The 15,768-nt window shown below is 37.9% G+C and overlaps 1 protein-coding gene across 1 annotated transcript; it reads right to left on the bottom strand.

The window, feature by feature from the left end:
• Window positions 1-4,979: 4,979 nt before the first annotated feature.
• LOC108256720 (GTPase IMAP family member 8) lies at window positions 4,980-9,380 on the bottom strand. The gene is made up of 4 exons (XM_017453876.3): window positions 9,019-9,380; window positions 7,768-8,460; window positions 6,990-7,688; window positions 4,980-6,241 (listed from the first exon to the last, which is right to left on the bottom strand). Exons 1-4 carry the CDS (start codon window positions 9,038-9,040, stop codon window positions 5,508-5,510), a joined length of 2,148 nt encoding a protein of 715 aa, XP_017309365.1. The 5' UTR covers window positions 9,041-9,380; the 3' UTR covers window positions 4,980-5,507.
• Between the last annotated feature and the right edge of the window lie 6,388 nt (window positions 9,381-15,768).

The following is a 15,768-nucleotide window of genomic DNA, read 5'->3' as shown; positions in this document are numbered from 1 at the left end:
TTGTTTCATAGTTTATGTTTAGCCTTAGTCACAGTATTTTTCCTAGTTGTCTTAGTTTGGTTGTTTGTTTGTTTATTAAACTGTTTGAAGATATGCGCTTGCTTCCGAATTCAACTTTGTAACGTGACACACAGTGGTAAAAAAGTCAATTGTCCTAACTTTTTTGGAGTGTGTTGCAGTCATCAGGTTTGAAATGAGTGTATATTTTTGAAAAATAAAATAAAATTCACAAAGTAAAACATCAAATAACGTGTTAATATTGTGTTTTCAATATAATACAGGGTGAATTGAATTTTCAACTCTTTTTGTTTGTTTTTTGCATTTTCCATACTGTCCCAACTTTTTTGGAATTGGGGTTGTTTTACACAGACATTTTTACAATATGTTCTTTTGTGGAATAATGCTGTATTATATGCCACTTGAATTGAACTACATCTAAATACAGTGTGGGAAATAAGTATTGGACATCATTTTTTTTTCAGAAAATAAATACTTTTTTCCTGTGTCATTCCATTTTATTACACATAACTTTATTTATGGACTTTAATGTTGTGAATTCTTTCTATTTCCAGATTTCTTGAGTTACTACTGATGTCTGGTGAAAATTTCATGTGAATAGCCTCACTGGAAATATCCATCCATCTTCTATACCGCTTTATCCTTTTCAGGGTCATGGGGAAACCTGGAGCCTATCCCAGGGAGCATCGGGCACAAGGCAGGGTACCAATCCATCGCAGGGCACACTCACATACACATTCCCACACCCATTCATACACTACGGACACTTTGGACATGCCAATCAACCTACCATGCATGTCTTTGGACTGGGGGAGGAAACCGGAGTACCTGGAGGAAACCCCCGCAGCACGGGGAGAATATGCAAACCCCCGACCTTGGAGGTGTGAGGCGAACGTGCTAACCACTAAGCCACTGCGCACCCTCATTGGAAATATATTTCCTGAAAAAAATGTTGGACAAGGTCACAGTGTTTAGGTCTATTCAAGGAGCACATGGTGCAATGTGAGAGAATTCAAAGATTAAAGATTCATACGTAATATTAAGTCAGCCTGTTAAGTCTATTAATTTGTAAACCAACATCGAAGTGAGGTAAGTAAAATCCATGCATATGACTGGTTGGAGATTACCGGTCTTCCATAAGGGAATATTGGCTCTCTGCTAGTTCTTGGATTTAAAATCAGTGTCTTGTGCTCTGTAACACAGAACATTAGCCAATGAGTCATGACATATCCCGAAAGCAACACATGAACCTCCAAACTCATGATGTTTACTATTGAACCACTGCTCCTATAGGCTTATTTTCCATGAAAACAAACCTGACTTGGCAGCATGGTGGTGCCGCAGGTAGCATTACTGCCACACAGGTCCAAAGTCCTGGGTTCGATCCTGACCTTGGGCTACTGTCTGTGTGGAGCTTCACATGGTCTCACCATGTCTGCATGGGTTTCCTCATGAAAACATGCTAGTAGGTGGATTGGCTATGATTGCCCTAGGTGTGTGCATGTTGCCCTATAATGAACTGGTGACCCATTTAAAATTTCTTGAAATTCTTGTAACAGGTTCACTAGAAGTGTAATGAAGTGATGGAATATTCTCTCTCAATTCCCATCAAAGTATGAAGATAGAGAGTGCTGTAAACCTTTCTGTCCAAAGTTGCTTGAGATCTGATGGCTATGAAGACCACAGCATTTGTTTGTTGAACATTGTTTTCATACTCATTAACCCATTCAGTGAGCCCACCGTGACCAGGATAAGAACCGATTTTTCCTTTAATATCAACCATCTGTAATGTATACAGTATACAGTACTGTATCAATGTGTTAAACACTTCTAAAGACATTTCAGAAATGTCAAAAATAATGACATGAAAAGTTCCTATGTACCAAAATAATTATGCAGTAAACAACCAATAAAAAAATAAATAAAATAATAATTTGCCTTTGCTTTTCAAAAACTGCATTAATTGTACACTATTGTTCCCTCACAGTGCAACAAAAAAGGTTAAACAACTCCAACACAGATGTAAATACAAAGAAAATACAAACTAAGCAAGCACAAGATACTAGACTAGGAGAATATAATTAAAGGGTAAGGAGAAGCATGAAGTAAAGAAAAAACAAGATATTAAATAAAATGAGTAACCAGACAGAACCCAGACATAATAGGCTACAACATGACAAAGAAATTACTACAGTATATGCAACCATGTAGGAAGCCAAACAACTCAAAAGCTGTTCCAAACTGAGCTACTCAGAAGAACCGCGCATTGCAGACCGAATACCTGCATGACCCACTGGGTAGCGTGGCATGAACCACTCAACAGTGCAGGTCTGACCAGTTGATATGCGCGAACCACTGGACGCGGGCGGGTTTTAAATGGGGACCATTTTGGATCTCCCAGAGCAAGTAGCGAGACCTTTGTGACCCACTGATCAACGCAGCGCAAAATAAACTGGTAGAGACAAAATAGATAACTATTTGATTACTTACAGCCATGCTCTTTAAAGATAAACAATCTGAACATGAATACACTTCAGTGAGCCCTCTGATAAAGTCTAATAAACCGTTTTCTACTTTGTGTCTGTTATTTTTTATTATTATTATGTCTATTTCTTTCAAGGCTTTGTCAATTCCATTAAGAAATAAACATTCTCCTAGCCCTGTTTACCATCTCTTATAGGAACTGTTGATTCAAACGAATTTGCGCTGCACTGATCATGACTCGCACTGGGAGGCCAAAATGGTCTGCTCATATCACTTGGTCCGGGCTGTGCTTTTCAGTGGTTTGCAAAGCACTACCCAGTGGGTTGCACACATATTCAGTCTGCACTGCACGGTTATTCTGAGTATCTTAGTTTGGACCAGGTTTTGAGTTTTTGGTTTCCCATACAACCACTTTATTTTGACATACAAATAATAATCTCTAGTGAGTCTACAAGAACTATACAAGATACTGTATATACATGAAATAGGAGGATATACTTTAGACAGGATATACAAGATATAGACTTGAGTACCAAGGAACGTGTCTAAACATAAAGATAACTGCAATAAGGTAAGAACTAGGCAAGGAATAGACTTGCATCCCTACCTAAAGTGATGGGCAAGAGACTAATAAGACAGAAACAACACAATATCAGTATTCTAAGAATTTGTGCAAAGCCAAGTACATGGCACAGTGCAAGACTTTGCAACAAGATTCTCTGAAAAGTTTCTTTTTTTAAATTCCTTGACTGACATATAGGTGGGAAGCAGAAGCTGGTACTCAGTAGAGGAATAGACTTTTTAACAGAAGAGTAAAGAGAAAAAAAGACTAATAAAAGGAAGTAATTCTGCATCTTTTCAGGTTGCATCCCACCACCCTATCAATACAGCATCACATTTTAAACTGATAGACAAGATGGATTCCACTAATACCAAACATGTATTAGAGAATCATGTAATGGCTGTGTTTTTAAGTATGTCCATCTAATCTCCACACCTAGACAGATTGCTACAAGAGTTGGAGGAGTCTGTGTTTTTTAAAAAAATTGTGCGTTTACTCAGATAGATCAAATGTGATGTAATCTAATGGTGCTCCAAGTTCCTACACTAGCATGATCTAACATCTGTAATTTTCCACACTTGCACACATCATCTATACAAACTATAGCTGTTTGAAGAGTCTCACAAAGTAAGTCAGTATAAAGTGTGACGTTCAGTTGTTAAGTGACCATGCTAGGCTTATTTTATAAATGATCTTGACATATGCCTTTGAAGTGGTGCTTTTCACTCTAAAATCTTTCCATAGGTATGTACCACAGTCGTTCTGTATAGACCATTTTAGTAAGAACATTCCCTGAATATTCTGTGAATTGTCCACTGGCTTAAGGCTACTTCTAAGAGCGTTTTTCCATAGGTGAAGCTAAATACAAATCCTGTTCTCTAGTACAAAAGAGCAGGCCACAAAAGTTACAAATGGAGCCTTTTTGCCTCTTTTTTGTATTGTTCAAGTGCCATTATTTATCATTACATAAAATCTCTGTGTGCTTCTGTTGTTGCCTTTCTACCTGAGTTTCATCTGGTGTCAAAGAAATGTAGGAACACTTTAGCATTCGGCTGCAAGATCATAAAAGGTACATTCAAAAGCTTTTTCAGAAGATCAGTGCTCTTCCCCCCTCCCCCCACATGTCTTTTAAGAGTTGTGTGATAGGCCCTGACATGCTTTCTAAGTCAGGAAAAAGAAAGGAAGAAAGAAAGAAAGTTTACTGCTGATTTTTTTTTCTAAGCAGGAAGAAAAAAATATTCAAACCAACCAAGCAGAGATATGTTCAAGTCTCAGAAAGAAATCTGTAAAAAAAATAAAATAAATAAATAAATAAAAATAATTTTTAAAAAAATCAGCTTTGTTTAAACGGAAATTAGTACTCTGCACAGCTCCATCAAGATCCTGACCAGGATAAAGTGTTTACTGAAGATGAATGAATGAGTAAATGAATGGAGTTGGCTACCTAGTATTGTAATTGTATATGCATTACTCTTAACTCTTTAACAAAGAATATACTACCAGTCAAAGTTTAGACATCCTAGATCACAAAACTAGCCACTAAGAACACTATACTAGCACCATACTTTGTAATATAAGTCCTTGGCCTGTTTGGGAATTTTAAGAAAAGCCTAGTCAGTGAAGCCCCCTCATGAAACTTAATCAGAAATACTGTTAGAAATGTAATATGTAAAATAATTTTAATATTTGAAATATTTTTATTAGTCTAAATAAGTAACTAAAATGAATTCAATTAAGTAATTAAAATTAAGGTTGAGGCTTATTCCACAGGGGCTCACAGTATAGGTATAGGCATAAAACTATTATGCATACCCACAGGAGCACGCTGAAAGATAAATAGGCAATACCATGTGTGTTTCCTAAGTTTTCTGAAGTTTTTCATCATGTCTATTCCAAATACCAAGCACAATAATCAGAAAGTCATTTGCTGTTAGCCAGCATTTTTATTCAAATGAAAGTGAAAATTAAATTCACAAAAAAATTATTTTTTTATTTTTATAATTTATGATGATTTTTAAAAAATTAAAACAAAATATGGGAATACAACAACATAAATACAGGACAAACAAAACAAAAAACAAACAAAACAGGTTTTACATGTGATTATGTAAAGCGTAGGTGTGAGGTTGTGTTGTGCTTGTGTACATCTTTATTCAGTATGTATGAAATATATATGTAAGGCAGGCAGAGGAACAAAGAGTAGAATAAAAATTATGTATATATAATAAACTACGGAAAATAAATTAAGGAAGGAGGCATACCAAGGAAACACGGGGACAGACTACCATTCGGGGCGTATCCGAGTAGGACAGTAGGGCTCCCCCAGCCATTATATTCCTCAAGTATGTTTTCATGAAGAATATATTGTTGTCCTTTAATACTCTTAGAAGACTTTGTATTCATCATCTCATTATTATTCCTACTATACAGCTACACTTAATTATTATTTTTTTATATTGTATTTCCTGTCAGTAGTAAACACTTCATCATCATCTGAGTCAAAATCCTCAGTTTGTCTCTGTATTCCCCTCTCACTGGCTTGGATATTCTCCAACCGCCTCCCTGTCTTCTCCTTCAAATCCCACATGCCCACTGAATGACATGCTTTGTTTTCAGCCACCAGTTCTTCAATCTTCTTCAGAAGTTCAGTGACCTGAGTGTTACTTCTCTGGTTCTTGTTGCTGAGAATATGATGCCTATTCCCACATTTTTCAAGAATCCACTTTAGTGCCTCACCTTCACTCTCAATGTACAGCTCAATGGGTCTGCCCCCTAACCAATCCCCACAAGTGAACAGAACCATGGTCTGGTCCCAGACTGTGTCTCCAAAAAGGTTCAAGTGATCCTTCACAGCTCTTCTCTCTTCCTCTTGAAAAGAACTGTCAAGACGGATGACCAGTAAAAAAATGACTGGGCCTGGAGTCAAGGAGCGACTCTGTAGAATTTCCTGTTTGCTAAATTCTGGCATTTCTTCTATTGGAAGACGCTTCCACCATCCTGGTGTGTCTATCACAGTGAGTAGTTTTCCTTCTACTTCTCCCATTCTCTTCACACAACGGTAGGTTCTTTTCAATCCAAAATCTATTGTGCCTAGGATGGTGTTCCTTGCTGATGTTTTACCGGCCTCACCGTACCCCAGCAGAACGAGGCTAAGCTCAGTCGGATATTGTCCAGCACCTACCAGAACGCATTGATATCGACTAGTTAGCAAACACACATGATACATACTAGGTATGTAACCAAATATGAATACATGAATACATTAATACATTATTCAGATTAAATAGTTAAGGTATTCTAAACAGATACAAATGCCTTTTCTTTCCCAGAAAAACAATAACATGACGTCTGGTTGAGACTAAAGGTGTGAATCTGGGACAAAATAGTCACTGCAAGCAGAAGGTGGGACAAAGAAAGATGCATTTACTGCATCCTTAGAAACTGCCAGGTCAGGATTGCACAGTTTTAAAATAGATTACTACTAGTACTTTGTTAACATTTTGGGAAATAAAGCTAACAAAAATTCATTAGAAAATATCGCAGGCAAGTACAAACAAAAATAATTGTGTGAATGAGATTAAAAATAAATAAGTACATTAATTAATTAAACTAAATCAAATAAATTAAAAAAAAAAAAAAAAACGCTTCCACAGAATTCATAGACCATGCTACCAGTGCAGGCATTTCCACCTTACACCTCTGTGTTTTTCCAGTGTATTAGTGGTAGGATTTGTATTTCATTAAAAACAAACAAACAAACAAACAAACAAACTAAAATAAAACCTTCCCATTTAGGCCACACCCACTTTAGGTTTAAATCTGAAAACAAATATTTGGTACATTAAACAACTGCAAATACAGATAGTGGCATTGCACTACACCCCTAATACACATTAACACTCATGTGTATATTAAATGAACATACCTTTCACTGAGCCTATCATCCTTCTATGCATCACCTTCAGCCTCATCTTGGATTTTTTTTCCATTAATCTCCATTTCCGCCTCACTTCCTTATAAGTCCTTTGGTGCATTTCATAATAAAGGCCTTCATTTTCTGACACCATCTCCTCGACCTTCTTAAACAGCTCCATGACCTGACCACCATCAAGCAAATTCTTGTTATTGAGAACATGATACCGGTTTCTACATTTTGCAACAAGCAACTTTAAGTTCTTCCCTTCAGTCTCAATGTACTGCTCAACAGTCAGATCACCAAGCAAATCCCCATGAGTGAAGAGAAGAATAGTATGGTTCCAAGCTCGCTCGCCAAGAAGACTCAGGTGTTCCTCCAATGATTTCATCTCTTCATCTCTGAATGGCATATCTATGCGTAGAGTCAAGAGTAAAGCATGCGGTCCTGGGGAACACAGACAAATGCTGTGTAATATTTCTTGTTTGTCCAGTTCTGCAGTGTCTCTTGCTGCGAGAGTCTTCCACCAGCCTGGTGTGTCCAGGACAGTGATGATTTTTCCAGCAACCTCACTTTGAGTCTTCACACATTGTGAAGTTCTCTTTAAGTCAATGTTCTCTCTTCCAAAGATATTATTCCTGATCGAACTTTTCCCAGATCTCCGATAGCCTAACAACACCATTCTTATGTTGGACAGCGAGCAGTTATGGCCTGTTGGACAAAACAATGTGAGACATTACAAGAAATTTTGAAATATTAGCTCTGAAAAAAATGACTTTTGTAATATCACCTTGGTGCATATCTCTTTGTTCCTGTGCCATCATCCTCCTCTTGTTTGCTTTCTCCTCTGCCACCCTCCTCATCTCTTTGACTTCATTCAGACACTTTTTATCCATTTCATAACATGAGCCTCCATTTCCAGCCACCATATCCTCAATCATCTCAAGCAGATCTTTCACCTGAGTACCACTGTATCTATCAATGTTGAAAATGTGATACCGGTTCCCACATTTTCCCACAAGCCACTGCAAAAAGGTTTCTCCCTCACTTTTGATGTGCTGCTCAACTTTTTGATCCTGAAGACGGTCACCATAAGTGAACACAACTACTGTGTGCTTCCAGATGTCCTTCCCAAGAAGCTCCAGGTGCTGCTGCGCTGCTCTTTTGTTTTTATCTGTGTATAAAACATCGACACGTATGACTAGAAGAACAGCATGGGGTCCTGGTTGACAATGAGTCATGCTTAGCACCAGCTCCTGTTTTTGAAACTCAGGAGTCTCATTTACAAGAAGGTTCTTCCACCAGCCAGGACTGTCAACTAGCGTGACCAGTCTTCCAGCTGCGACTCCACGGATTTTCATGCACTGTGCAGTATTCTTTGGGGATGTGGTCTGTCTGCACACAATCAAGTTTGCTAGAGAGGTTTTTCCAGCTCCTTTATTCCCAAGCAGCACAATCCTAAACTCAGAGATAAACTGTACACCTGATAGAGCAGAAGATAAAATAATTTTAACATCTTAGGACCATATTCAGAGTTCAGTTAAGTGTCTGCAGTGAGAAATTGTTCACTTCAGTATTCAGATATCAAAACTAACTACAGACTACAGTTTCCTTCTTCAGTCCGCATATTCCATCCCTTTTTTTTAGGGCTTAAAGGCAAACACTTGGTAAAAAGGTGATGGTCTTCAGGCTATTAAAAAACCCAGGCTCAGATGCTTCTACTAAAGAAAAACCTGGTAAGCTTGGAGGAGTGAACTACATGTATTTAGCAGGTGTGTAGCCTGTCTGAATACACACAAATTTCCCCACATTAATATTGATCTTAACTTTTGGACTTTAAATGTGCATTTGGACTTAATTCGTTAACTCTGAATATAGACATTATGTCTCTTTAAAAAAAGATAATAAACTATCATGTAGTATTAATACTGTAACATAAAGCTAACAAGGAGTGCTCTGGAATGGTCCTACCACCAAAACATACAAAAAAAAAAAAAAAAAAAAAAAAAAAGTAATCAACTGCAAGAAACTGGCAACTTACCAAACTGAGGACTTGCAGCCATCACTGATGCACCTTTGTTATCCTCACTTATCCTGAATGTTCAATTGCTCAGTCACTGCTGTATTTATCTATTGTAGTTTTTCTTTTGGTATTATAATAGAAAATTTATATACAAATTAGACTCATGGAATATTTTGGAGGACAGAAGCAATATACAGTAAGTGCCAACAAGCAAATCTGTTTTTAATATAAGACTCTGAAAAGTAATAGAAAGTGAAGTAGCGAAGCCTTTACCATTATCCTTACTACTCTATGACACATTATGAAGTGAAGTAAAGGGTATACTCTTTCTGTACACAAACCACCTGAACCAGCAGGTTAGATGATGAAATGTTTATGCGCATGCTCAGTAGAACTGTCTTACCTAAGCAATTGGGTGGGTTATTTTTTTGTTTTGTTTTGTTTTTTACCTTTAACAAGGTCAGTGCAAACAAAGTCCTTCAGCCATCATGAAAATCAGAATGAGTGTGTTTTGTGTTGCTGATAATTTTCAGCCCTTGTCCTTTGCTTGTCCTTTTTTTAATGTTGGCAAAACAGACAAATGCTTTCAGCCTTTAGTAGAGGATGAGAGGGCAGATTCTTTGATGTGATATTTTGCATAGTTATATACGCTCACTGGCCAATTTAATAAGAATGAGAATGAGGAAAAATGTGCTCCAGCTCATTCATGCAGTTATCCAATCAGCCAATAATGTGACAGCATTGCAATGCAGGAAATCAAGTAGACAGAAATGCTATAAAAATCTTTTGTTTTTTTAATGCTCTCCATGACTGTAGCATGGTTGTTGGTGAAAGACAGGCTGGTTTGAGTAGTTCAGAAACTGCTGATCTACTGGAATTTTCACACACACCAATCATGCGATTTTTCACAGTGATGTGGTATGAAAGACAAAACCATCCAGTGTGCAGTAGTCTGAGGGTGGAAATAAATGCCTTCCTGACGAGGTTACAGGAGAATTGCCAGACTGGTTTGAGCTATAGTAGCTCACATAACCACTCTTTACAGCCACGGTGAGCATAAAAGTATCTTAGAACTCCCAGCATGTCAAACCTGGCTCAGTGAGCCATACATTGGTTAGCATTTATAGGACTATTTGAGGAAAATTTTGAATATAATAATAATAATCATTCATTCATTCATTCTTCTGGATTTGGAAGCTATCCCAGGAATAGTGGGAGGCTGAAATACACTTTGGATGGGATGCCAGGCCCTGCAGGGCACCATTCACACCTGGGGCCAATTTAGAGCTCACAATACACTTGTCATGTTTTTGGGAGGTGGGAGGAAAAACTGAGGACCTTCTGAGGACACTGAGGAAGCTTACACAGACATGGAGAGAACATGTAAAAACTCCACACAGACAGTAACCCGAGCTCAGGATCAAACCAAGGACCCTGGCAGCTTGAGATTCTACCCACTGCACTACCTTGCCATCTATAAAAAAATTGAATAAAAAAATAAATAAATAAAAAAACAGGACATGGCCAGGTGAGAAAATGTATTTCCCAGTCCACTTCCAAGAAAGCTCTAGCATGGTTCCAAAGCATTTTGATCCCGAATTAACCCTACTGCATGGAGTGCATCAAACATGTATTTTGGGTTGTGGGTGACATTTTTCTGTAGATGTGAGCTGCTAAACTGAGCCAAGAGGAGTAACGGGAACCAAAAGACAGAACCATAGCACTGCAGAAATGCGATGTGTTCTGTATATTTAAACCAACAAACAACAATATGGTTGTGGATGTGCTACACAGAACGTTTTATAATAGTTATTTATATAATTTTCTTATCATTTTTTTTTTTGCTAGCTCCATGTTCTCCCTGCTTAGGTGATTTTGCAATTCCTACACACATGTGGTAAAGGTTTGTGTATCTTTTCTTTTAACATATTTCTGGCCAATGAGTGGAAAATTAACAAGTATGTTTTCACCCATTTTGATTTTATTTTTGTATTTTTAATAGCAAACAAACCCAAGTATCAGTATCAATTTGTCACTGATTCAGACTTGGTAAACACAATAGTTGTGAAAGTGCACTTCTTGCAATGTAAAAAGCTTTCCTTTAACATTCAAGCTTTATTTAAGTTAAAAGATTTTGACCAGAAATTACTAAGACCTTCATTGGGTGTTGTAATGTGTCATACACAGGGCTGCTGATTTGGTAAGGATAAAAATTAAAGCTGCTTCTACACTTACAAACATCCACCCTGAAAAACTTGCATATAAATCATTATGATTAACTTTACCATCTTCTATTCCATCTAATATTTATTTTTTTAATAAATTCTAAGTTTACTTTTATAGTAAAAAATTCAACATGTTGGTCTATTTTCAGTTTGGTTAACAGTTTCCTACATTACCCAGAATGCCGTGGGACTTCCCTCTGATTGTAGTTCCAATAGTCCTTGTATCACCTCTACATAAAGAGAGCATGGAGCAGTGCTTTAGTCCTTAATCTGTCCAGCACCCCCTTATCGGTCCTTATCTGTACACGCTGCTCAAACAGATCAGCTTCCAAAGCTTCACCTTTCATGCTAATAATACCATCAGTGCCATCATGTTTGTCATCGCATACCAATGATTCTGAAGTCGACTGTATGGATATATACTGAATAATTATACATTATTCCTTTGATTACAAATTTTGATGCTTAGTTTTGAAGGGAGCCATAAATTACAATCTTTGGGCTGTTTTGACGTGTCAGATTTTCTACTCTCATTTTATTTACAGCTAAGTTTATTTATTAGGCTTTAATTAGCCACTCATCACCTCTTGTCATTTCAGCCCTCTGGGCTAAGATTCATGCTAAAAGGTCATTCCTTTCAGTCCATGAGTCATTGGTATTTGTCTTATGGCAATGTATAAAAAAAAAAAAAAGCTTGAGAATTAATTAATAGCCTGCAATGCCCCTTGAAAATAAAATGCCAATCTTCAAAGTTAATAAAGAAGCACAGTTTTGTTTTGTTTTGTATCTTGCACATTTCAATATGAAGCTTTTATGTGATATTGTTTCAGTTATCTGAATAAATATCAAAAGGAGGAATGACAGAATTTTCATACAATACAAACAGCAAACACATCTGCAGTGGACACTTGCTAGGCAAGAAAAAAACCCCAGCTCTGACACAGTATATTGTTCTTGACTATCCGCCACAATTGGTCCTTGGCAACAAGGGATTCATGAACACAAAAATGTATGTAGCTTTTCGAAGTGAAACAAACTGTGCTCTCCACTACAATCCCACTTGATCCAAGAACGTAAATGGCATTTAGGGTGCAAATGGCGTCAAACCAAATTGGTAGTATTTCAAACAGCTTGGAAGGTAGAGCCTTCTAAACTATAGAAAATATTTTAGTGCAGCTAGATCAGTATATCTCTCCACCCTAATTGAAGATAAAAAATACAATCCAAGATTTCTTTTCAACACAGTAACCAAATTAACTAGGAACAAATCCAGTACAGACATGCGCACAATCATTATATAGTAGTGATGATTTTATGTATTTTTTCATTAGCAAAATCCATCCATCCATCCATCCATCTTCTACCAATAACTCCTTTTCAGGGTCACGGTGAACCTGGAGCCTATCCCAGGGAGCATCGGGCACAAGGCGGGGTACACCCTGGACAGGGTACCAGTCCATCGCAGGGCACAATCGCATACAAACTCACACACCCATTCATACTCATTAGCAAAATTTAAAATATTATTCATGAAATTCAGACTATTAATTTAAAAACAAGACAGTCTTATAACTAACCCTGTAGATAATAATATAGCAATATCAGATCAACGATTAGAAAGAGAAACCAAATTAATTTCATTAATTTCTTCATCAAAATCATCAACTTGTATACTAAGATCCCTTACCTATGTTTCTTCAAACAGTTTATTCTGCAAAGTAATCAAACCCCTTCTAAAATTAATACATTCTTCCCTTAGCACTGGCTACGTAAGGCATTACAATAATCCAGCCTAGAGGTGATGAAAGCATGAACTAATTTGTCAACGTCACTGAACACCGCTGGAATAAATCCTTCTCACTCGACTTCACTAATGCTTTTGTGAATGAATGAGCAAAACCTCACAGCCATGTTCTGAAATCTAGTGGAAAGCCTTCTCAGAAGAGTGGAGGTTATTATATCAGCAAAGGGTGTACTAAATCTAGAATGGGATGTTCAACAAGCGCATACTATGGCCATGATGGTCAGGTGTCCACATACTTTTGTCTATATAGTGTAGCTAGCAAATGCACTTCCTTTAGAAATCAACTAGCCTCCCTTCATCACTTCTTTCTCCCTCCCTTGAAGTGGAGAAAGTATACATGAAAAGGAGATGAGGACAAGAGGAACCTAGAACAAATGTATTTACCAAATTAGACGTTCTTACTCACTGAAGCAAAACAGTGATTTCACACTAAATTACCCTAAATTAAAACATTAACATTTAGGCATGTTATGTACATGTGCATTAATGTTTTAGCTCAAACAATTTTCTAACTTCTATATTGTTAAAGCAAGGCAAATTAATTAAAATTCAGGAACAAAATATATTTGTACTCACTGTTTGCTTATTTTAAATGATTAACTTTTCATTTGTAGGTCTTCCATCCATCCATCCATCTTCAACCGCTTACTCCTTCTTCAGGGTCGCGGGGGAACCTGGAGCCTATCCCAGGGAACATCGGTCACAGGGCGGGGTACACCCTGGACAGGGTGCCAGTCCATCACAGGGCACAATCACATACACACTCACACACCCATTCATACACTACGGACACTTTAGACACGCCAATCAGCCTACCATGCATGTCTTTGGACTGGGGGAGGAAACCGGAGTACCCGGAGGAAACCCCTGCAGCACGGGGAGAACATGCAAACTCCGCACACACATGGCCCCGGCGGGAATCGAACCCCGGACCCTGGAGGTGTGAGGCGAACGTGCTTTGTAGGTCTTAATATTGTATAATTTATTGTAATTTTGGGATCGGTGGAGCATTTATACTACAGGATTACATCAACACACCAAAACAAATACTTCCACATAGAATACACCTGTGTATCAATGAATCCTCCAGACCGCACTTTAACAATTGGTGTATCTTTAAAGATGGAGGACTTCCATTAGTTTCCAGGTCATGGGCTGAAGAAGGTAGAATCGAGGAATCAAGGAGGCATCAAGTCATGTTTTCAGAAGCACTCACTGTATGTTAATTTCAATCAGTTAAACAGAGGGAGTTGTTCAAATGAATCAGTCACATCACTGATAAAGTCTGTGATTTTGAAGGGCATGTAAATACAAGGAGTGAACCTGTCACTGATGAAACCACACAAAATTCACATTTCCTCAACACTGTTACAACTCCTTATTTAAAAAAATCTACTTTTCAAAATATAGCCCCTTTAGGCAAAAGGCAAAGCCAAATAAGGACCTACAAATTACATACTGTCAGCCATAACATTAAAACCATCTGCCTAATATTGTGCAGATCCCCCTTGTGCCACTAAAACAGCTCTAACCCATCAATGCATGGACTCCACAAGATCTTCAGTATCTGGCACCAAGACTTTAGTAGCGGATTCTTTAAGTCCTCTAAGTTGTGTTCTGACACCTTTTTATCATAGCCAGCATTAACTTTTTCAGCAATTTGTGCTACAGTAGCTCTTCTGTGGGAATGGACCAGACAGGCTAGCCTTAACTCCCCACATGCATCAGTGATCCTTAGGCACCCATGACCCTGTTGCTGGTTCACTGGTTATCTTTCCTTGGACCACTTTTGGTAGGTACTAACCATTGCATAGTAGGAACACCCTACAAAACCTGTCATTTTGGAGACGCTCTGACCCAGTTGTTTAGCCATCACAATTTGGCCTTGGTAAAAGTCGCTCAGATACTTACATTTGACCATTTTCCTGCTTCCAACACATCAACTTCGGAACTGACTGCTCACTTGCTGCCTAACATATCCCACCCCTTCACAGGTGCCATTGTAACCAGATAATCAATGTTATTCACTTCACCTGTCAGTGGTTTTAATGTTATGGTTGATTAGTGTATGTTTCAGGGTGTTTTTATCTAGCTGTAGGTCTACATTATCTACTATAGATTGTGTTTTTAGCAAGAAAACAAGGGGTTGCTTCACCAGCCTGCTATTCATTAAGTGTTTAAAATGTAACCTCTGTAACCATATATAGAACGTAAATGAGTCATACAGTCTAGTCTCTGTAATAGCCATTATCTTACAGAGAAATAATAATCATGCTGAGGACAAAGGGCTTGGGCCTTGAGAAAGCTCAGCATGATAATGAGGCAATAATGAGATAATACAAATAATGTCTTCAGTAGAGCTCACAATCTTTTCAACTATTACATTTGCTTTATGACTCAATTTTTCATATGGTAAAGTGTTTTTAAAAATGAGCAACATGCTGAAACTGACCATGAACCAGCAAGGACAAATATGGAGGTGCAGGAAGTGGTGTTGGTCACATGATGTCATTCAGAGGTGTAGCTCAGGTTTTCACAATTCTGACCATAAATGACACTTTGTGTTGAAGCATGCTCTCATGCCTGTTACCTTCTGGCTCTCTGTCACAATTAGACCTGCCAGAGTCTTTCGGATGAGTTACATGTGCACTCATGCTGCCTGTTCCTGACATACTTCTACTGTTGTGGCTCCTCTCCCTCTCCAGGAGAGCTCCGCTTGGAGCTTCTGCACTTCTGCTT

The sequence above is a fragment of the Ictalurus punctatus genome, chromosome 23 (assembly GCF_001660625.3).
Source record: "Ictalurus punctatus breed USDA103 chromosome 23, Coco_2.0, whole genome shotgun sequence".
Classification (NCBI taxonomy): Eukaryota; Metazoa; Chordata; class Actinopteri; order Siluriformes; family Ictaluridae; genus Ictalurus; species Ictalurus punctatus.
Note: the sequence above shows the minus strand (reverse complement) of the source record. Positions and strands in the feature narration are given on the sequence as shown.